The sequence below is a fragment of the Podarcis melisellensis genome, assembly GCF_964234715.1.
Source record: "Podarcis melisellensis genome assembly, chromosome: 4".
In the NCBI taxonomy this organism is placed as follows: Eukaryota; Metazoa; Chordata; class Lepidosauria; order Squamata; family Lacertidae; genus Podarcis; species Podarcis melisellensis.
Window position 1 is genome coordinate 70,721,824 of NC_138531.1, and position 23,660 is coordinate 70,745,483.

General features: G+C 40.9%; 2 protein-coding genes across 2 annotated transcripts; one reads left to right on the forward strand and one right to left on the reverse strand.

The window, feature by feature from the left end:
* Positions 1-4,338: 4,338 nt before the first annotated feature.
* On the reverse strand, positions 4,339-16,583 carry CEP97 (centrosomal protein 97). The gene is made up of 11 exons (XM_081908411.1): positions 16,448-16,583; positions 14,657-14,799; positions 13,770-13,928; positions 12,820-12,921; positions 12,172-12,285; positions 10,396-10,562; positions 9,113-9,277; positions 8,718-8,848; positions 6,307-7,084; positions 5,757-5,832; positions 4,339-5,432 (listed from the first exon to the last, which is right to left on the reverse strand). Exons 1-11 carry the CDS (start codon positions 16,515-16,517, stop codon positions 4,713-4,715), a joined length of 2,625 nt encoding a protein of 874 aa, XP_081764537.1. The 5' UTR covers positions 16,518-16,583; the 3' UTR covers positions 4,339-4,712.
* Positions 16,584-16,780: 197 nt separating this feature from the next.
* On the forward strand, positions 16,781-22,321 carry RPL24 (ribosomal protein L24). The gene is made up of 6 exons (XM_081908594.1): positions 16,781-16,843; positions 16,974-17,049; positions 17,731-17,841; positions 18,846-18,982; positions 21,238-21,301; positions 22,194-22,321. The coding sequence occupies exons 1-6, from the start codon at positions 16,839-16,841 to the stop codon at positions 22,272-22,274; spliced, it is 474 nt and encodes a 157-aa protein (XP_081764720.1). The 5' UTR covers positions 16,781-16,838; the 3' UTR covers positions 22,275-22,321.
* The last annotated feature ends 1,339 nt before the right edge of the window (positions 22,322-23,660 follow it).

Below are 23,660 nucleotides of genomic sequence, written 5' to 3' on the forward strand. Positions count from 1 at the left end.
GAAAGCGCTTGCGATTTGTGAGCAGCGAAGGGAAGTGCGCTAAGAACACTCCCCGTTAGAATTAAATTACATGTACCAGACTGCTGCTTCCTGTAATTCAGAAGCGCTGTTAAAATTAAATTGTATTTAATCGAATTATATTTGCCCAGAGTTGGGCTGGAGGAGCCAGGTACAAAAGGAGAGCAATTCGTTATTCCTAGAATCACATTGTAGAGTTGGAAGACAAATTGGAGTGGATCTGGAGCAGATTTGTGAGGCTGCACAGAGAGCTTGCAAGGGTGGGGAAAGTTCCATTGTCTTAGCAACTGTCTCTTGCATGAGTGGAACAGCAGCTTGGATACAATCTTTATTCGTTTTAGAGCAGTGTTCCACCACGTGCTCTCAAGATTGCAGGCTTGTATCCAATGCTGAACTGTACAAGCAGAGTTCCATAGCATGGCTTCTACCTTCCTCTCCTTGCTTGCCCCCAATATCTCCAAAGGGTCCGCCAACACAATGGAATAGATTTTGGAGGATGTCTGTTGTACAAGTGGAACAGCAGAGGTGGATATAACCTACTTTGTTTATAACTACTGACTGACCTATGATTACCAATAGGCCATACTGTATTCTCAGATTCTCTCCTTCACCAGTTGTACTACTACCTTCCTTTCTGCTGCTGTGCATCACAATTCCCTTTTCCTCCTTTACAATTATGGTAATTCACAAGAAAGCAGAGCAGCTGTAGAACTAGAAAAAAAGTTGCTCTTCCTGTTTCATTTCCGAGTTCTCAGTCTGACATCCTGCAACAAACACCACACTGACATAACCAGCCTCACAATTAAGTGAACCAGCTAATGCAAAGATGGCATTTGACTTTATTAAAGTTTAACTCAGACTTTTACATATTTGACAGCTGATCATATAAATGTAACACACCTTTTAAGGATGCAGTGATAGAAAAGGAACCAGATTGTTATGTAAATTTGAGTACTTTTAACACTTACTCTTCCTTCCCCATCAGAAAACAAGAATTTTTGTGATCCTGTTTAATCTACATAATGCCACAATTTTTCTATATATATATATATATATATATATATATATATATATATATATATATATTCCAAATGACACATAACCCTGCAGACTAGTCTCCCTGCCCCAAATGCTCATAATTAGCTTTTATGCTCTATGTAAGCAAAACATACTGGTATAAATTGTTCAGTATGACAAAGCTCAGAAAGTTTACACACTGGTATATACTGTGAATGTCTTAACATGCTAAAAGCCTTTTCATTGTTACATGTCGACATCAACATACAAGCAAAATTAAATCTAAATGTATTTAATACAGTTAACTGAAAAGTGTTTGTGCATATGATTTTCAAGCTCCACTGTCATAAACTATCAAAATTCTGAGGATTCTCTGATAATGTGATTTTCTGTGGCATCAGCTCTCTTACAAAATGTACCTTACATTTTGCACCTACAAAATGTATTATCTTCCTCAGGATGCTTTTGAACAGCCTGTCGCAACCAAGTCTGGTCAGGCATTTCACCAGATTACAAGCAGAGAAAGAGTTCTCATGTTTCAAGCTGGACACGGCCAACCCATTTCACTGTCAATGAGACCGTTAGATTGCATCCAGACAATATTCCATTGTAGCATGAAAGCACTCCAGTGTAACTATTGGGCAGCCAGTGAGGCACTTGTCAAAATGTCATGACACAGGCCAGACTTTAGTAAGTGATCAAAATAGCTTTGGGCAGCAATCAGTGCTGTCCATGTGCAAGCAGAACGGACTTCAACCCATTATGAGGTGGGGCTTACTTTTCTCTCTCTTCCCCCCTGCAGTCCCCCCAAATGCCCCCCCAACCTGCTCCAGAGGTTTGGAGGTCCTCTGGGACAGATCAGGTGGCCATAGGGGAAGAGAAAGCTGTATTTTACAGGCGAAGTCTGCTCAAGTGGCATTTGCTTTCACCTTTCCTTTCCAGATACATGCTTTGTTAATTTAACATTCTCTTTTGAGAGAGATGGGGGTCATTCCAGCACATCCCATGGAATTTTTTGGACATAGCAGGAAATAGTTTAAGAATTCTAGGTATACTGCAATGTTCTGTGAGAATTTTTACTTAACTGGGCCAAGGTTGTAACACTGCAAGCTTCTAAAGTGTTGAGTCATTCAACACTTGCAGCTTTCTAATGGAAGACAGATTTCATTAACCCAGCTGGAAGGCAGATGTGCTTTGTTCCTTTATTCATTATAATATGCAGATATTATAATTCACAACGATAGTTAAAAAATGTTCAAAATTAAGCTAACTGATTTAAAAGGGCGAAGTTCAAGTGCATGCTTAAAATTATCCCATTAAAACTAATGGGACCTAAAATACATAACTATTTGAATTGTGCCTAGTGTTTTTAGACCTCTCTCTCTCTCTCTTGCACAAAACAGGCATTTAGCCAATTAACTACATGCCTGCAGCCCTTCTTGATGCATTGGTCCTGTGCCTACAGGAATTAATTTAATCTAATGACCTATAATCAAAACAGACAATATAAATTCCTATGGGGGGAGTTATAAAATGAAAAGCAGTTATGTGGCTGTGATGTCAGTTCAAGACCCCTTAAGCAAATGCTCAAATGAAATCTATTAGATCTTACATTGCGTATCACTCCATTCTTGCATTCTAAAATACATGATGGTACATCTTGAAGCGATAGGCATTTACTTTTATAAAATGTCTATCCATATGTACGTGGCAAAATAATTCCTCCATTTTTGAAGTTGACACATCATTTTTCAGACAGCCTATAACAGGAGTGGCATACTGGATCCTCACCTCACCCATGGGCCACTCTGACAGGTCAGCACAGCTGTGCACCAGTCAGTCACCAGTCATCATGACCATATCAGATGACATCATCAAAGTTATCGATTTGAACCCAAACCACGCCTACAAACAGACAAAGTGGAACTGTCTGTTGGCACCCATCACCTGATTAGGACTGTCCATTTACCAAGGAACAATTGGGAATGTTCTCAAGCATTCCTACCATCAGATGTGGATTAGGTAGGTGTGGTTTTGTGGGAGGGAACAGCCTCATAGGCCAAATTAGGGGGCCATACCAGGCCTCCTTAGGCTCACAGACCAGAGGTTCCCCACCACTATGCACAATCTTTGTTTAGGAATTAAACAATATTGCTTGGATAGTGGTGGTACAAGTCACTATCTCATCTGAATTCTTCCAAGTCTTATGAATAAAAATACCTGTTTACCACTTGTGGCAGTAACTATTCATAATAATTTTGAAAACCTGTCAAGAAGTTTACACCTGTAGAAACCAGTAAGCTCTGTGTGTCAATCTCTCGACAGTTGCAACTGGAAAAGGGAGAGCTTTCAAGTCTCCATTAATGCAGGAAACCCCTAGATCCATGTAGCCAATTCCCCTCCAACCACTGGTTTCTTACATCCCAACCACCAATGTCTTAGGTCCCAGCTAGGGTGCAGATAATGATTTGAACCAAGACATCTCCTAAGATAAAGTGGCAAACTACACCCTAAACTTCAGATGTTGCAGCACCAAGACATGCGCTAAAATAGCTGAAGTAGTATCCTAGAAACAGTTAATAACCATGGTCATATAACGCTCACATGTTAAAAAGAATGTCTCAGCCACATTCCCCAGAACGTGAACTGGTGAAAGAAGAACAATTCTGTTATTTTGATCTTTGGAATGCAGTGCTAGAAGCACTGCAACTTCCTTTCCAAGAATACTGTAGCCCTTGAAAGAAGAGGAGGAGTTTGGATTTGATATCCCGCTTTATCACTACCTGAAGAAGTCTCAAAGCGGCTAATATTCTCCTTTCCCTTCCTCCCCCACAACAAACACTCTGTGAGGTGAGTGGGGCTGAGAGACTTCAGAGAAGTGTGACTGGCCCAAGGTCACCCAGCAGCTGCATGTGGAGGAGCGGAGACGCGAACCCGGTTCCCCAGATTACGAGTCTATCGCTCTTATCATACAGAAACTTCCCCCCAGGCTAAAATCCAAAAGAATTACATCATGGCAAATCCTCTTAGATAAAATACCCCTATGATAAAGGACTCTGTGATAAATGGAACTCAAGCAGCCATGTTTCTAAACTGATATTCAACTATTTCATCTTTCTTTCTTTTCTTTTTTTTAAAAGATGACTTATAAATGAAAAAAGGCTGGCGAATAAAATATCCAAGCTATGGCTTAGTACCTGAGTTTAAGCATACATTTTCAAACTGTTGGTCAAAATACTTAAAAATTATTGACTGTGAATGTCTTAACCTTGTATAGCCATCAAATTATAAGTACTCAATGCAGCTATTTCAATTACTCCCATTGGTTTATTAAAATGAAGATAATAACACACATGTATGCTTAGTATTTTGGGAAAAGAGAACTGCTTAGTTCACGTAGTAAGGTAATAAGAAAAGTAGTTAGAGTCTTCAAAATTATATTTCATAAAAACCTGTTCAGATCACATAAAAAGTTAAGTGCATCATGTCCACTGTAGTGAAACAATCTTGTTACAGATTAACACAGTGTCAGTTAGAGGTTAGATTATTAGCAAAACTATTCACAACCTAAGATGCTTTAACAGCGCAGGAGCACAAGTCTCCAAAAATGTATAAAAATCTCATACAAACAACAATAACAAAAACATATTAATGTGGCTTTTCTAACGGAATACCTGCTACACGGTTATGCTAACAGGAAGTGCCTGGAAAGAAGAGTCACAGTCTGTCTGTTTTCCTTCTGGCCTTTCTGCATTCAAATTGCAGATTTCTGGCTGACCAGTTCCACCTTGTCCCGATGCAAGCACCTCTTGGGAGCCTGATGTAGCATTGCATAACACAGCCGGGTCTTCTGATGAGGCAGCTGTATTCGGCCTGCGACTGCCTGTTCCATTGCTGCAACTTGTCTTGTCATCATTATCTAGCTGCTCAACCGATTTTAAATACTGCTGGATAAGACTACTGCTGTCTTGCTCACTGTTGAAACTCTCTTTACAACATTCCTCGTGGTCCAGTTCAATCTCCTCAGCTGCTAAAGGGCACTCGGAAAGAGAATCTTCACATGGTTTGACCGTTTTGAAAGAATCCTCTAGAGAGCCGTCACCATTTACTTCTGCCACGTTTTCTCCACAGCACTGAGATTCATGAAGGCAGTTCTGGTCAGTCACACAGGAATGGAAACCCGAGTCAGGAAATTCTGGCAAACATTTCTGATGACAAGCCTCAGTAGCTGAAACGAACCAGGTTGAACTGCCGACAGGAGAAGGTACTTGGTTTCGTCCAGGCGAGTCTATATGGACCTTGAAGGGACCCAAAATGCTTGATGAAGGAGTATTATGCTGCCGGAAAGTAGTGAGATGTGAGTTCACTGAAAGTTGCCACTCCTGGATGCATCTAACCTGCAAATACCACACAAAAGGAAATGTTATCATTTCAATTAGACTTATATGTGCGTCATGTGCCACCATATTTATAGTTTCATATGAAAGAGCAATATTAAGAACTGCATCCTGTGTGAGGTGACCCTTAAGTTACAATCCTATTGACACTTCCTTGAGAATAAGTCCCACTAAGCTCAACAAAACTTGCTTCTGAGTAGATAGGCACTGTAAATCATGTAAACTCTCCAACATGGTACATATATCTCTTCAGCTTATTTGCTTAGTGAGCCATGGTTTTTATTAACACAAAGTCAGAAAATGATTTAGAAATGATATTTTTACCTGGTCCCAAAGGAATTTTACAGCTTCCTCTTGCACAAGTCTTTGAAGTTTCTCCTCATCTTTTTCCTTTCTTAATCTACATATGGTAAACATATAAATATATATGATTTTATAAATAAATTTAAACAATTTGCTGCAGTACTTGTTATGCATTTTATCAGCAGTTTGGTGGACTCTGCATGGGATCTGTATGGGTTAACTTTTCAATCTTCTGACCACAGTAAAACCCTTATTTTTTACTAACAATTTTTGAAGAGAATGACTCTTTCTGTATATAATTATACTAATGTAATTCTTCAGAGCAGATTGTACCTTCTATTACTTCTAAGACCTTCTGAAGCTGATGGGTTATTCAATTTTCTCCCACCTTGCTCCAAACACAGAATTAGAGACATTAGAGAATTAGAGTCCCCATCAACTGAGGGCGGACGCTACACCTCCTAAACACTCCTACTGTGCTTGTTACATCGTTAGCAGTTAGATAAGTCAATATTTCCATTTAGCCTCAAAATTGTAATTACTTCCAATTTGAAAACAGCTGCCAACTTACTTGTCTACTTCTTCAGTTAAATGTATAATGTGTTCCTGCATTCTACCAAGTCGAATTTCATAACGCACTTCCTTGGCTCTGGGATGGTAGTTCCTTGTGTAAAATCCTCTCCAACAGGCTTGAATCTTGGTGGCTGCTCTGTTCATTTCTTCGAGCATATCTGACTTTTGGATTAAAGTAGCAGTTGCGCTAGCAGGCAATTCTTCTGGATATTTGGCAGGGAAAACAGTTTTGATAACACCCTCTTCCAGAGTATGTGATCGTTTGATGTCACTGTGCTCACCATGGTCTTCAGAGGATACTTGACAACTGCTAATGCTAGCAGAAAGAGTAGCAGTGGCTGCTGACAAACTAGAAGTGGACGATAGTCCTTCCTCTTGATCCTCTTTTTGAGTTTCCACAGCCTCTGCTGATTTGATGGCACATTCCCCAAGAATCACAGAAGTCATTTCCTGCGTTCCTTTTTTATTAACCTCTTTTATAAATTCAAAGTCAGCATCCTCCATACCTTCTGTCTCAATATTAATTCTGTGAAGTCTCAGTTCTGCAGTAGTAGGAGACACTGGGGAGAGGCCAGACGCAACAGGCATAAAAGTAGACTCTGAGGATAGAAGACTACTGTTCAACTTGTCCTCGTCAGTTTGCATGTCATCCAGGTAGAGATCTCTAGAAATACTTATTTCAGTTTGCAGTGATGAGGGGAAAACATTTTTAACTGCATAGGAATGATCATCATTTGACTTTGTTGCTACCCATGTATTCTTTTTGATAACAGGTTCTGGAAAAGGGTAAGAAGACAAACACTTAACTAGGCAGCAACATAACCATTTAGGTCTCCCCTGTATACCTAAGGAACCTCTGTAGAGCATGACTGAGTTCCCCCCCCCCCCGCTTCCTGCTAGCCATCACCTTAGTACGCAACATGTCTGTCCATTCCATTAATTGGATGAAAGGTGGGATTGTCAGTACCATGTGCATCTGCAGGGATTCAGAGGTGGGGAAAGAGCTTAACACTGTCTGATGGGAGTCTTCTCTTGTGTGTATGGGCAACAGAGCATCTTGGAAGCCTTCCAAGATGCCACCACACACTAATATGACCAACAGCCATATAAATCAACAGGCTTGGTGAAATGGCTAGGGTCACCAAGGAATAGGCATGGGGTCGGCAAGGCATGGGCATGGGCCAGATCACTCCTGCGGAGAACCTCCGTGGGCCGGGCTGGTGCAGCATGACACTGGAAACTGTGCCTGCGCAGAAGCGATTTTCGGTGTCTGGGCATGCGCAGAAGTGATATCCGGCACCGCAGACATGCGCAGATGCAATTTCCAGAGCCGCAGAAGAAAGTCCCGGTGCCGCACCAGTTTAGCGCAGCATGCAGGGACTCGCCAAATGGGCAGCTTAGTTTGGGGGCGGCTCATGTGCTGGTTAAGCGACCCTTATGGGCCCCTTAGGTTGCTAAACTCTAGGAATAGGCTAAACTCTCACCTCAAGAGGTGTCTTTGAATGTCGTTCTTTAGGCTTTCACCCGTAAAAATGCATGGTTGCCAACGAAATTAAAATTCATCCAACCTACCTTTCTCCAACGAATGTGTGGAGAATGCATGGAGAATACCCATGCATTGGTGGGTGTAAAGCCAAGGCTGCATTAAGCAGGAAAGAGTTAGGAGTTACTTATTACTGCATAGCTGCAGAACAGAACTGTATACAGTGGAACCTCGGGTTGCGAATGTGATCATTGCGGGAGGCACGTTAGCAACCCGCAGTGTTCACAACCTGCAGCATCGCGTCTGCACACACACGGGTCGCAATTCTGTGTGATTTAGCGTTTCTGTGCATGCACTGAAACCCAGAAGTAACCCGTTCCAGTACTTCTGGGTTCGGCGCGATGTGCAACCAGAAAATGTATAACCTGAAGCGTCTGTAACCTGAGGTACCACTGTAGTATTGAGCTGAAGTAAGTGAATGGATCTGTCTATTTGGATCTCTACAGTTTAACCTCTAAGATCAGATAACAGTTCATGATGCACTAGGATCTCTTAAGTTTATGTAGATAGTGTGTTTGACTTATCTTGTATTTTGATACAATACACACTCTACACTCTGGAAAGGCTGACAACGGGAGAGCAAGAAGACTCCAATGCTCTGCCGGACTACGCTGTTGGAGCTCAGCATGATCTACTGATCACATTGTTCAAAGTGTGATATCATAAACACTATCTCTGTCTAACCCAGAATCCCGGTCTTTAGAACCCTTTTTCCTTTCAATTTCAACTCCATCTCTGCTTCCCTAGTTTCATTATTTCAAGTCATAAGGTTCTGCCATCCTCTCCACCAGCTCCTGCTGGATATCAGTATATTAGACAATGGGCTCATCATCACAAACAGTATTACAGAAACCCATGAATCTTACCACTTTCAGTCATTTGTGGCCTGTGAACAGGGCTGTTTGACTCACTGGTAGCAGGCTGCCCTTTATGCAAAGTTGAAGATACAGGTGGCTCATCAGCTTGGCTTTGGTACATTAGTTGCCTCTGGTGCAACCTAAAGACACGGAGTTGAGACTGGTTTTGTTAAAGCATCAATGCCAGAGTGGCTCTAAACCAACAGCAAAATATCAGCCAAGAGCCTGGTGCACAAGTCTTTCTGCAAACCAGTTCCTTTGAGTCCAAAACAACAACAGTTAGGGTTGATAGTGCCGGGTCTGAAGCTGTCAAAATTAACTGGTTATCCTTTTATTCTTTCTGCCACAAAATAACAATTACTTTGTTAAAATTCCCAGCTGTTGACAAAAGATAATGTTCTTACCTTTGCTTATGTAGTATTTTTTCCAGTTTAGCATCCTCTGCAGTTTGGAGCCCAAACATACTAGTAAGAGGACAAACACTGGCAAGATACTGTACTAATTGAATGTGCTGGCCTGGCCGAAATGATCTTCCCTTTCCTTGACTGTAAAGCCATTCTGCTTTCAAGCTAGAGGGAAGAACAATCACCTTGAAAAGAAATATTCTTGGTGAACATTTATAAAATCTTTTTGCACAAAACACTGTGCAATAAAAATAAAGAGTTTAACCAAAATTGATAAGAAACACTATGCCCAAATGATCAGGGTGCCAAAACAGAGTCTCACAACATCACTTTCTGAAATTGACCCTTGTGAAATGACTGGAACCACCACAAAACAGTGTCTGGCAGCCCAGAATGATGGTATCAATCGCCACAGATAGATTTAGCAGAACCAAGGAAAAACTACTCCCCTTTTCTGTCTCCTTGCACAGCAGTTGTCTGCCAAAGTGATCCAAGCTGTTTCAGTTTCAACTCCAGGTCCAAAATTGGATTGAACCTATGTAAAATTGAAGTCTATGTAATCCATTTCCTCCAAGGACCCCTGGAGCTAAGAAGCCACCACACACCTAAGAACCTTGCCCAAGAATGGCATATTGGAGTCTTGGAGGAAATTATCCAGTGGGATCCAGTGGGGGTCCCCCTACCCTGACCAAGGTCCCACAAGAGCTATTCTAAGTCTGGATGGTAATTACTCCGTACTCCAGTAAGTCATTTACCACTCTTACGCTGCCACCAGACCTCATCTGGCTTCTTTAATCAATAAGGTGGGCAAAGATCCAGTGCAGTGGTGGACAATTTCTTACTTCTTCCTATTCTTATTCTTATTCTTATTATTAACCGAATTTATATACCGCCCTATACCCAGGGGTCTCAAGGCGGTTCACAGAATACTACAAAGATGTTGTCTACATTCTGGGGTTGTATAAATTTATCAAAACACGAGATACCAAAGCTACATCACTAGGATCTGCTATTCCACTGACATTCAAGACATAATGCATGATAGTGATTTAATTCTCAAAGTGTCTAACAAAGTTGTCAAAGCAGGCAGATGGGTAATCCAACTCAAAATAGACTCAGAATAACGCTAGATGCAATGGTGGTGGAATAAAGTAATAGCAATAGCAGATGTTTATACACTGTAAGCAAAAGTAGCCAGTAATGCAATTAAATTTAATAAAATACAAACATACAGAATAGTATGCTACTTCCATTTAGTCAGATTCAATCCTTCAGTTTCTTACCTTTCTTTCTGAGATATCACATAGCCATCAAGGACTTTAAGATTGAGACACCAACTGACAATATATGGCCTATAATCAAATCCTGGGATGGAAGGTGTGGCCATCACACAGGGATTGTTCATTATTGACAGTTGCTCTAGCTCAGTAAAGGAAGCCAAGAACGAAATCTAAAAGCAAACAATAGCTTTGTTGATTAATTGAAATTTTCCTGTGTTCAGCAATTTGCTTTCATGGGATAAACAACAGCATGTCACATTCAGCCACATTTTTCATACACAATGAGCTATTTGAGGGTGGAAAGAAAAAAAAATGACTTGCTTCTTTCCATTCAGAGCAGCTCTTTTCTTTTTGTTCTGTGTGTGTCTCAAAACTTACATTGTTTGTAATGGATTTTTTTCAGAGATTAGCTTAACAGTACATAAATTAATGCTACTACTCACCAATATGCAATCTACAGCCCTAATCTAGTTCAATTCCCTGTCCTCAGACAGAATAGCACATACCTAAGATTTTCTCAATAGATACCTATCAAAGCTTTTTAACCTATTGAATTGAACTATGCATGGCCATAATCATATTGACGTCCCAAAGCATAAATGATTTTGCTTAATTACAAAACATTCACAACATATAGGAAACCTAATTTCAGAATACTTTAGAGTTCAGGCACTGACAATCCTTGTCTAGACCTGAAATTGACATTGGTTAAGAGGAGAGGGCATGAAAAATATTTGGAGAGAGAGAAAAAGGTTTAAATATTTTCATAAGGACATCTAATGGCTTCAGATAATGAGGAGATTCAGGAAGTTAGCATTCCGTTTGGTTGCTGTTGCAGGAGAGCAATAATTAATAAGGGGCAGCAGAGTCCAACTGCTGTTTGACACTTCCTACCCTCAAATCATCTTTTAGTTGTAGGAGGCAGTTATGAGTTACTGGTCTCTGCAGCCACAGCAGGCGCTGTGATTCTCCCATGTTTTGACTTTACCCCTGGAGGAGCTCTCCACTGTCTCTCGAGACAGAGGGATGCCAGCAATCACATGGAGGGAAAAGTGGAACAGAAAGGTCCACTTGATCTATTCACCTGGGAGACTGGCTGCCATTTGGGTCCTTTCCTACCTGAACCATCTGCATTCAAGCTGCCAATTATGAGAGCTATCTAATGTTAGGAAATAGGGCCTCTACCATTTCACCTCCTCCTTTCCTTTTGGGTTGGATCTATTTGGCTTTAAGCTTGCAGACAGGAGCTTTTTAGTCTTTGTACAGTGCTTTATACATTTTATGTACTTTAACACTGATTTTTTGTTGTTGTTATCAACAGATTCAGGCAGGGACACTGTACAACAGGCATAGGCAAACTCAGCCCTCCAAATGTTTTGGAACTACAAATCCCATCATACCTAGCTAACAGGACCAGTGGTCAGGGATGATGGGAATTGTAGTCTCAAAAACATCTAGAGAGCCTAGTTTGCCTATGCCTGCTGTACAACAAAGAAACTTAATGCGAATTACTACCAAAAGAGAATCTGTCCCTCAGAATGCCTTTTGCCTTTCTGGAGTAAATGTTTAATAATGACTAATTATTATTGTTTATTTGCTTTAGTAGCTAACACTGCGCTACCAGCAGCTACTTTGTATGGAGTCCCATATTGTTATGGATACAAGTAGGAAACTAAAAATGTAGTGAAGGAAACTTAGCTGAATATAAGACAAAGTTGCAAGTAAAGCATTCTCAAAATATGCACAATATTCAGTTTTGTTGACAAATGGTATTCTTACCTCATTCAAGTCTCTGATTTCATTTTCTGCCAATGAAAGAATACCCAGACTTTGAGGCAAGCAAGCAGGTGCTGTACGCAATGATGTTAAGATATTTCCATGCAGTAACAGAGTCTTAAGAGACAGAATAGGAGAAAGATACAACATGTACTCATTTGTTTAAATAACGTATAATAATTCCTTCAAACAGGTCTGTGTAATATCATCATCATTACTAAACATGCCTTTGTTAAATAGTGCAAAAATAAAATTTAAAACGGCTGGCAATATATGCTTAAAAAACATATCAAAGGAAATGTTTTAACAAAAAGGCATTTGCCTTTGGTTTAAGTGGAAGCTACCTTACGCTTTAATTCTAGTGAAACTAACGGACAAATTAGCCATGACTTCCCCTTAATTTCAGTGGGTCTAAAATGTGACTAACTTCCTTCAGTTTTAAAGGGATTGATAGCTCAGAACTTCAGCATTACACTTGAAAGAGCTGTACAGCACAATCCTGTTCATGTCTACCAAGAAGTAAATCCCACTGAATTCAGTGGAACTTAATCCCAGAAAAGTGGTTATAGGACTGCAGCCTTAATGAAAAACAGCCCTCTCCTCTCAGCAAAGAAAATAATTCAATCCAACCAGCAACTGAACGGCATTCACCTTTAACAATAATAGCTTGGAGATATCTCCTATCTGGGATATATTGTTGTCCGACAAATCAAGATGTTGAAGAGATGTGCAGGTATTGATCTGGTCTATAGTCTACAGGAAGAGAAAACATTTTGTAGCATTATGAAACATCATAAAGTATGCATGTTTCTGAACAAACCATCCACAGAAAGAGATTGCATCAGCCATAGAACTTCCTCCCCAAATTGAACACTGTCTTAAACTAACACCTATTTTTTAAAGCAGGATTGGGGCAATAAAGGAGGATAAATGTGACGGCTATGGGGGCAGGAGAAGTAGAGAGAAATAAAGTAAAAGGGACACAAAGGTAGGATGAGGATGTGCTGCAGACTGCTCTGGAAACAGCAGAAAGACAACATTTAGTTTTTGAAACCACTGAAAGGTAACACATTTTACTTTTTTTTAGGGAAGCAAGATATTCTGGTTTTAAAATATGACACCTATTTAGAACATTTGCACCTTGCTTTTCCCTCTAAATGTTCAAGGTGATTCACAACAAGAACCATAAGATATCACAAAAATTAAAGACAAAACACAGTAACTAAACAAAATAGCAAGCCAAGAGATTAAAAACAGTTAAGACGGTAACAATGAAATTTCATATAACGCCCCCCCCCATAAAAGCCCTCCCCTTTCCAAGAGCAGCATATATGCCTGGTGATAGTTAGGCCTTTAAAGGTCTTTTTAAAATGAAAACTTTTTACATCGCAGCAGGTGGTAAATGAGAAGGAGAACCAAAGAAGATTGTGGGATTGCGGGAGAAAATGAAAAACAAAAAACGAAGTCTGGGTGTGACAGCAGAAAAGGTCATTTCCCTTTTCCCACTGAAATGTGAGTTCAGAACTGACAGGAGGACCTCTTATTGTGGTGGGAAACTCATAAGAGGAAGCGGTTCTTCAGAATTATGGTATTAAGTTTACCTTCAAGTTATTTCCGGCCAGGTTCAGCCATTCCAAATGCACCAGATCCTTCAGTCCCTCTACACAGCCAATACTGTTGTGAGGCAAGTTTAATACTCGAAGCTGAGTCAGCTTTGCTACACCCATCATCCGCACCAACCGATTGTTGGCTACTGACAACTGCAAAATAACAGAGCAAAGAAAGGCCTTACTGAGGTAGGACTGCTAAAGTACTTTCCTTGGAGGAAGGCCCATCAAACTCAAAGCAGCTTAGTTCTGCATATAGGACTGAGCTATTCAGTTAGCAGAATGTAAGCCATATGGGTTCTGACTTCACAATCTAATTACAATCTTTTCTATACTTTTCGCATGTAGGCCCAAGAAAGTTCAAATTAAAAACAATGAAAGAACACAGAAGAATTTACAGAAACAATATAAAAAGCAATGAGAAGGGATTAAAAGTCATTTAAGGCATAAGAGGATGGACCTCCCCGGTTTCCTTGAAGAGTAAAGGTTTAAATGTCTGGAGAGGATGTTCCACAGGACCTCATCTCCGAGAGCTACCCATAGTGTCAGAAGGCCAGGTCCTCAGAACAGGGCCTTTAAAGCAGATGTTAGCTGGCAGCCAGGTTCGTGGAAGTTCAGGTGGTTCATTAAATAACCACCTCCCAAGCCACTAAAGGCATCAGAGGACAGACCTCTTTTGTTGCTTAAGAGAGTAAACGTAGCACCAAGTGTATATGGTTGGAGAAGAAGTTGCATAGTGCTCTGAAGCTAAACAGAAGAGAATGGATTTTAAATATATATTTAACTTCACCCAAAATTATTTTCCTATGCTTTTTCCTTTAAGTATAAAGCAAGGATAACATAATAAGCACAGCACTGTATCAGAGACATATGGAACTAACCTGCATCAGGTTCTTGCAGCTCTCCAAGTGCTCCAATTTAATTAGCTGGTTTTTATCCAAAATCAAAGTATGTGTATCTGCATCACAGGCCAAAGTTGAACCCAATTTCTGTAAACCCTGGCCTGACCAATTAATTAATGAACCTAAGAGAAAAGAAAAAAATTGAAGTTTTAAAAAATGCAAAACTGGGGAAAGGTACATAGTAGTCAGGTTTGAATTTCATTTTAAACAAGGGTTTAAAATTAAACTGCAGTTTCATGTGAGCACTTTCTTTACTCCTCCCCATTCCTGATGCTGCCACTAGAGAGGAAGCCCATCAGAGGGTGGCTTCCTGTTACATGCAAACCAATGTTTCAGGTTCATTTCCTTTAATTATTGGGAAGCCAAGGTGATGTGGAGGCAGTGGCAACCAGAGTGGGAGAGTATTGACTCATGAGCAAGCACATTGTACAGGCACACTGCTTGTTTGCATTAAGCCATAGTTTAAAGTATGATTTGATGTGATGCACAAACCAGCTAAATCTTGGAAAATTCAATTTTTTTATATATTTGGAAAAAGGTTTAAGAGAACGTTCACCATAAGCAACATATTTAGCAATAATGTCAAAATACTCTAATCTTAGAAGCCACTGTGAATTCTCTCTCAATTCTGTATATTTATATTAAAATGTAAAGGTGATAATAGAAAGATGAATCTTTATCCAATTAATTTTTTAAACAGAGCATTAGCTCCAAAAATAAAGTTTTATCAGTATACAAAGGCTGCTATGGAAAGCCACCACTTAAATGGGTGTGGGGGTCTGCGTCATTCATCCGGCTGCATTTCCATAAAGCCAATCCTGCTTTGGTGGAATCTAGAAAATACATCCTACTAAAGGGCTGTTTTGAAATGTGAACTCCTGCTTCCCAAGGAGGACTTATATGTTCAAAATGTGCCAGGAATCAGCTTGCTAATAAGATACATTCTACATATGTTAATTCCTGGTGCGCAATGTGAGGTCTTATCCAGCAAAACAATCCTCCTTCTAATTACAGGGTATTTCTGCAAACTTAAAACAATAGTATGTTAATCCCTTTTCTTGTGTGGAAAAAAATGCTGTGTAGTATTGTGTTCTTTCTTGGGTGATAAAAATGTCTCATGTTATTATAGCTAGTTGGTTGTTGTTTTTTCTGAGAAAGCCTTATAATGTAACTCGGGAACCAGGGTTTCAGCAAACCCTTTCACAGTGGAACCGTTCCCTGACTCTGAGCAATGCTGGCAACTAATACCAGAGCACCCTTCAAAATGCTAGCCAGATAACATGGGGTTATTCCATGACAGCAGCACCCTGCATGCCAACCATTGTCCTGTGTGTTTTATATGGTAGGCTGCACCTGCCCATTAGGCGCCTGCTTTATGATCGGGCATAGGAGAAGATAGGTTTGGACGCGCGTCCTTTCCCTTCTGCAGGTTTTCGTGCCAACGAAGGGACAGCAGAGCTTCTGGCCTCCCCTCTGAACGGCCCTGCACGGTTTCAAAAGCACCCACTCCCCACAATAGAGAAAAAGAGAACTGTGTTCCGCAGGGCCCTCTGGGATTTAGAGTCCAAGGCTGAACAGACTCGGGACGTTAACAAAGGTACGCGGCGAGGAAAAAACTACGGCCCCCACAAGGCACCGCGCGGCAGCCCCGCAACGGTCCAAGCCTTGAATAGAGCTCTCGCCGAGTCTTCCCAACTTGGATAAAACACACACAATGAGGGGGGGGGGAGGGACAGGGGACGCCTTTAGGCACCGCGACCCGCTCCGTACCTTCCCTGACGCCCATGGCTGGCTTAGCCGCCTCCGTTTTCGCCGCCGCCGCCGCTGGTGCCGCCGCCATACTTCCCGCTTGCTCGCAACGCTAGGCAACCGGGCAGGCTCTGGACGCTGATTGGACGGTGAAAACCACTGAGGGAAAAAACAATTTTCAGAAATAGCAGGTGGCAATAGAAGGCTCTGAAGAGGCCGCGGCGTCGCGAAGAGTGATTTTTTCGAGCATTTTAGGAAATAGACGAGCCTCCGGAGAAAGCGCAGCGTTTCCCATCATGCACCGGCACAACTCCCAGGGTGCCCCGCGCGAGTATAGAATCCGGTTTCCCATGATCCTCTCTTTCTTTTCGCCGCTGGAGTTGCCTGTGAGGGAGCTCCCGCACCCGCCATTATGAAGTAAGAACCAGTGCCTGGCTCTAATCCGGTGCCATCCTTCGCTTGGAGAACCTGGAGAGGGTTGGGTGGCGGGGGATGCTGGCCTCGCTAATCTTTTTCCCCGTTTCGCGTTCTCTTTCTCGCAATGCAGGGTCGAGTTGTGCAGCTTCAGCGGGTACAAGATTTACCCAGGCCACGGCCGCCGCTATGCGCGTACGGACGGCAAGGTAAAGAGGAAATAAGGGGCAGAGGAATTGGGAGTAGCAGCGGGCTTGGCTAAACCCTGGAAGTAGCCAGGTGGGAACTAATGGTGTCCCAGATACTTTATGGTATAATGTGATATTTCATGAGGGAGAGGAGCTGCTGTTGACTCGAGGACTTGTAAACTGATCTAAAACTGTCTTAATCTACGAGACATATATTCGTGTTACGGGAGGATTATAATGGTTTCTAAATGGTGTAAATCTTTTTCTATTCCTGAAGTGAAATCGGATAATAAATAATAATAAATAACAAAAACAACTAAAGTCCGAATAATAATCTGATTCATTCTATTTGCGTGAGAGTATTTGGCGATGTTGTAAATAGAATTGAGTCCATTTGGCCAGTATGTGTGTGACTTTTTGCACCTTATGGTAGTTTAAATGGTGGTTTAGCATCTGAATAGGATAAATATTACATGGCAGGATCGTATAATATATTTTTATTTGCTCAGTAGGGCTCAGAAAGTCTGGAAAGGGGTTAATTTAACCTACGATTTGCCATTAAAACTGAATTACTGCTTTGTGAAATCATGCATGTCTAAAAAGTGTGTCACCAACATGGAAAGATTGTGAGCCTACATCTGGTAAATAGGACTGTATGTGTGGCATGTAAAGTAAACACTTAAAATGAACTCAATGTTTCAGGTTTTCCAGTTTTTGAATGCAAAATGTGAGTCTGCATTCCTTTCCAAGAGAAACCCCCGTCAGATCAACTGGACTGTTTTGTACAGGCGGAAGCACAAGAAAGGACAGTCGGTAAGTATGTCGTACCTCAGAAATGGACAAGGGGTTATATATACTTAAATACGCTTATGTAGCAGCAAAGTTGAAGCTGTCCATTTGGCTTACTATCCACTTGGCTTGCATGTGATCTAGCAGCTTAGCATGTAGCATGATCTGTTCAGTTAGTCTATGGTGTTTTGTGGTAGTGTCTGGCTTTTCACATAAGAGCTCTTCTGTGATGACTGAAAAGTGAATATTGTTTTGAGATAGATGGTGATAAAAAATAATACAGTATTAGGACATTGCTTTAGAGGAAAGAGGCTGATCTATTAATTGAAGTTGGTGACTAGGGTTGGAAATGGTTCTTTTTAAGTGTTTTGCCTCCTGTAGCAAATGTTTTCAATAATGAACTCTTGTGGCTAGTTGATTGAAAAAGCAGAGAACTGCTTGGTAGCACAATCCTGTACATATATATTCTGAAGTATGTTCAGTCTTAAAGTCAGAGAAAAATAACCAACATAACATTAACTTGGTTATTTAGAGAATATGTGAGCTTTTATGCATTCTTTGTGTCAGATTTATATTGGAATCACCCTTTGATATATTTTGTCTGAAATAATTAGATGATAAAGCAGTGTCCATTAAGCACTCCTCTGGGAACGTGAAATGATTGATTCCACAAGCTGTACTTTTTTTAGAGGTGGCTCTGGATGCATTTGAAGCTTAAACTGGGAGAGAATAGGTCAAAATATGTCAATGACTAATAGCAAAGAAATTGTAGCAGTTACTGAGAAGTGTAGTGTATGGACTTAGGTTATCAGGCTCTTCAGAGGTTTATGAAAAAGGTGTGTTCCCAGTATTCTCTTCTGAATTGTGCATAGATTTTTTTAGTAGAGTAAGCCCTCAATTTTGGGTGTAACGGCAGGTGGGATTGCCAAAATTCCCAGATAGGACGCCCCTCTTTTTTGCCAAGTGTGTAAAGCTGAATGTGCACAAGTTGCAGGCTCTTACTGTATTTCTCTTTCTTCGTTGCTTAGGAAGAGGTACAAAAGAAACGTACCCGCCGTGCTGTCAAGTGCCATAGGGCAATTACAGGTGCCTCTTTGGCTGAAATAATGGCCAAGAGAAATCAGAAGCCTGAAGTGCGAAAAGCCCAAAGGGAACAGGCCATTAGGTGAGTAATTATAACGTTGTATTGGTTTCTATTTTTACAAGAATGCCATTCTAATTTTTTTTTTATTTTACTTAAAAAGTATTCTGTTAATACATAGATATTTTGTGGGGATGGGGTGGAAACAAAAGATAAACAAACCATGCAATATTACAACAAGTTCACTGACACAATTAAAGGCAACTAAACCACCAGAAAATTCAGCCAGAAAACTTATTTTCTGTTTTCATTGTGATCATTGTTTGAATGTAAACAGGTGACACCTCGTAGAATACCCATTTTTGACAATTGGGTTAGCCTGCATTAAAAAAATGTGATTGCCAGGATCTTGTCCACTCCCTAACGATGAGAACTTGTCTCCAATACCATGCTGAACTATGGAGACATTCCCAGTTCCTTGCCCCAACCTCAAGAGCAGGGCTGGAGTTCATCCATTCTACACCAGTTTCAAAACATTTGGAGCCCTCACAATGGACAATGCAACACAGGCTATCCTCCCAAGTTTAGGGTCTTGGATAATCCCCAAAGCCGTCTATATCATTTTCGAATGTCAGATGTAAAAGTAGTGCAGTGAAGTAATTAGCCTTGTTTTACTTTTTGTGTATTTTATAAAATGAATATACTTACTGATGGTAAGAAAAATAATTCAAAGCCGTTATGCTTTGTGTAAAATGGTACAATAAGAAGTAATGCATTTTATGACCTGGTCTTTGCATTTAGGAGAAGGGGCAGGCAGTTTCAGATTTCAATGCTCCACTTTTTTTTTTAAAAAAAGAAACTAAAGAGAGCTAAACAGCTGGGAAGGTTTCTATCCTCAGTTTCCAAAGAAGTGCTCAAAAAGGGGTTGCCTACCTATAGTCAGGAATAGTCTTGCCCAGAGGTTTTCAACCTTTGAGTCCACGGCTCCCTTGCCAACTACCGTCTCTCTGTAACACCCCTGTGGGGCTCAGGAGCCCAGTTATGTCACCTCTTGCCTGCATAGCTGGCAGCCTCTCAACCTTTTTCGAACACCCTCCCTTGTGGAGTGTTCCCTCAGCCTCCTCTCCTTGAGAGTCCTCTGCATGGTGGAAAGGCTCCCCTTCAGCACTGGGCATTCAGCTCCCAGGCAGGCCTTGCACACAGCAAGCACAAGAAAGGAGCCTGCCTGGCCTCCCACTTGTCTGTCCATTCCCAACAGAAAGGGCTGGCTAGGCTCCCTTGCATGCCTGCCTGCTTGCTCCTAGCAACCAGCACCCCCTGGCCAGACCCAGAGGCATCATTCGCCTGGGGAGATTGTAGCCTGGGCTACTGCAGTTCAAGCCGTGAGGAGGCAGAGATACAAGAGGGCATCAGAGGAGGAAGGGAAGAGGGACAGAGGCCAGTGTTGCTCATGGCATGCCTGACCATCCTTCAAGGCACCCCAGGGTGCCAAAGCATATTGGTTGAAAACCACTGGTCTTGCCAATACTATCACCTCATTCTGCTGTATTTGAAGACTAAGCCTATTTCTTAATCCATTCTGGAATGTGAAAGCAATGAAGAAGAAGAATACAGTGGTGCCTCGCAAGACGAAATTAATTCGTTCCGCGAGTCTTTTCGTCTTGCAATGTTTTTCGTCTTGCGAAGCACGGTCCGTCGCAACTGCGCCTCTTCAAGCGGCTTTAGGAAAAAAGCGAACAAACTCTCAAGACGTTTTCGTCTTGCAAAGCAAGCCCATAGGGAAATTTGTCTTGCGAAGCGACGCAAAAACCGAAAACCCCTTTCGTCTTGCGCGTTTTTCGTTTTGCGAGGCATTTGTCTTGCGGGGCACCGCTGTAGTAGTAATAATAATAGTAATAATAATAATAATGATGATGATGATGATGATGATGATAAATGAATTATACCCCGCCCATCTGGCTGTGTTTCTCCAGCCACTCTGGGTGGCTTCCAACCGAATATTTTAAAAAATACAGCATCAAACATTAAAAACTTCCCTAAACAGGGCTGCTTTCAGTTGTCTTTTAAAAGTAAAATAGTTGCTTATTGACTGAACATCTGCTGGGAGGCGTTCCACAGGGCAGGTGCCTGGTTCCCTGTAACTTCATTTCTTGCAGCAAGGGAACCACCAGAAGGCCCTCGGTGCTGGACCTCAATGTCCAGGCTGGATGATGGGGGTGGAGATGCTCCTTCAGGTATACAGGACCGAGGCAGTTTAGGGCTTTAAAGGTCAGCACCAACACTTTGAATTGTGCATTTATTTTTAACACTAAGTCTGTTCCTGTAAATATCATTTACAGAGCTGCCAAGGAAGCAAAGAAGGCTAAGCAGGCTACTAAGAAAACTGTACCCTCCACAACAAAGGTAATGTTTACCCAAAGAATGGCTAAAGATGAGAAGTTGTGTGTGCTTTCTGAGTTTCCTCCTAATAGTTCTTTAAAACTCCAAAAGCAATATATGGCCTTTAAATTTAGCATTTTTCTGTGTTGCATAATAATCCCATATCTGTTCCAATTAATTTGCTAAATCCCTTGTACCATCCCATTTTTTATTGTTTCCTGCCTTTCAGGACTTTGTACATTGGGGTTGCTTCAGTTATCCTTTGAGAAGCCCTGTTAGTTAAGGCACAAAAGATGACACAAGTAGACCTTCTAAGCCCAGAATTCTAACCATTACATCATGTTGGGACTCTGTTCCGTGTAAACATGCATAGGAGTAGACTATTAAGAAACCATTTGGCTGTCCTATTTTTAACCTAAATTTGTTTATTAAGCATATTTGCAATTGACCTGTATCATGTCTATCAGGGCACAAACATAATCAAAAAGTAGTAGTTCATTAATTGCTGTGAAGCAGGTAAGTGTCATATAGCCATGAGTATTGGTAGCACATGGGTCTCATTCCTATCTCTAGCTACGCAAAGTCAACACTTGAGTGATCCTTTCCATACAGGGAACAGCCTCAGTAAGCTTTAAAAGAATTAAAGTGAAAGTTGATTGTTGTCTGGTTGATCCTCAGGTCTGCCAGTTTATTCAAGGGGTATAGCTCACATTCTCCTATGTTGCTTCCATTGGTTGGGAATAAGATAATAGTGTGGGGTTGTCTTTCTTTATTGTGCCTGTTAAATAGCAGGCATGAATCTGTATTTTCACTTTAAACCTGGTATTTCCCTTTGTGCATATGCAATTATTGACCTAATTTACAGTGGTAAATAAACAAGTAGCATTTTCTCACTCATTCTTTTTTCTGTTCATAGGCACCTACAAAGGCTGCTCCAAAGCAAAAGATCATGAAGCCGGTAAAAGTTTCTGCTCCTCGTGTTGGTGGAAAACGCTAACTTTTTTGACTGCTTTGGTTACATGAAATAAACATTTGACATGTAAACTGCCTGTTTCTTGGTCACTTCTGGGGATTTTGTGTACTTTTCTTACCTTAAATATTAAGGTATTAATATTAAAAATTATTTATACGTCATTAATGACTAGAAAGGTGGGCATAATGGCTAGAATGATAGGCAAGGATTTTTGTGGGGGGAAACTAAAAATGCCTTTTGTAAGACAGTTAAGAAATGCTAGTGTCTATTTTGTTATGATGCAAAAAGATGGGGAAGATTTATTTAAGAAAAATAAAATAAAAATAAAACATTTAAATTATCAATTTAATAACTGGTATTTAAAAAACATTCAAAAGATGAGTAAAATCCAATGGTAGCTAAAAAGAAAACAAGTAACATTCCATTTGTATTCAAACACACCTTGATTGATTCACCTTAAATTCTACTCCACTTTGTGGTCTCCCTGTTATCTGCCTTCAGTGTTTTATGTGAATCTAAAATCCACTGCAGAATTGATAAATTTAATTCAGATTTGCTGTCCATACTGCTTCATATGTTTTCTAAACAATGGTGCAAATTTGACCACAAAACAAGTATTCTAAAAACAGACAACCTCTCAAGTGGTGGTAGTACTGGTAGAGGATCCCCTTGAGCCTGGAGCACATGGTGGAGCTGACAGGCAGCCTGGACAGGAAACAGCAGGAGAGCAGGCTTCCCTGGAGAAACCCCATCTCAGTGTGCAAGGTTCACTTGCCAGAAGGTCCTGAATGATGGGTTGAAGATGCTCCTTTAGGTATACAGGGCTGAGGCCATTTAGGACTTTCAAGGTCAGCACGAACACTTTTAATTGTGCTCTGAAACATACTGGGAACCAATGTAGGTTTTTCAGGACTGGTGTTAGATTCCCATACACGGTTTTTCTCAACTATTCAGAAATCAGACTCATTGAGTTGAAAGGGACTTATCCCCAGGCAAGTGTGTTTAGGATTGCAGTCCCTTACTAAAAGCCTATATTCCAGACACTGCACCGTACCCACTATCTTGACTGATTCCATTACGTGATCCTGTCTGATAAAACCATATAGCCTGATACTACGTTGAAATAGATGGGTTTATAAGAGACAATTATATGCATACACAAGGAAGTTCCATCAAAATTTGAGAGCTTCTGAATAAAAAATGTATAGGATTTTGCTGTTCTGCTTACCTGCATATGAGCAGAATCTTAATAGTACTCTTCAGATTGCACAGAAATTGGAGGTGGGCACTTGTGTGGCATGTCACTAGACCTTATACTGTATATCAATTATATACAGTACATAAACATTTCATTTTCCATATTCTCAATTGTTTGGCCTTATTATAAGGGGTGGAGAGAAAGTTCAGAAG

Coding starts and splice junctions, on each gene's coding strand:
- CEP97 (XM_081908411.1), bottom strand. CDS start 16,517: ATGGCGGCGGCACCAGCGGCGGCGGCGGCGAAAACGGAGGCGGCTAAG. Junction 12,286..12,819: donor CCAAGCTATTATTGTTAAAG/GTGAATGCCGTT, acceptor CTGTCTCTTAAG/ACTCTGTTACTGCATGGAAA. Junction 9,278..10,395: donor GTGATATCTCAGAAAGAAAG/GTAAGAAACTGA, acceptor TCTTCCCTCTAG/CTTGAAAGCAGAATGGCTTT.
- RPL24 (XM_081908594.1), top strand. Junction 17,842..18,845: donor AGCACAAGAAAGGACAGTCG/GTAAGTATGTCG, acceptor TTCGTTGCTTAG/GAAGAGGTACAAAAGAAACG. Junction 21,302..22,193: donor CTGTACCCTCCACAACAAAG/GTAATGTTTACC, acceptor TTCTGTTCATAG/GCACCTACAAAGGCTGCTCC.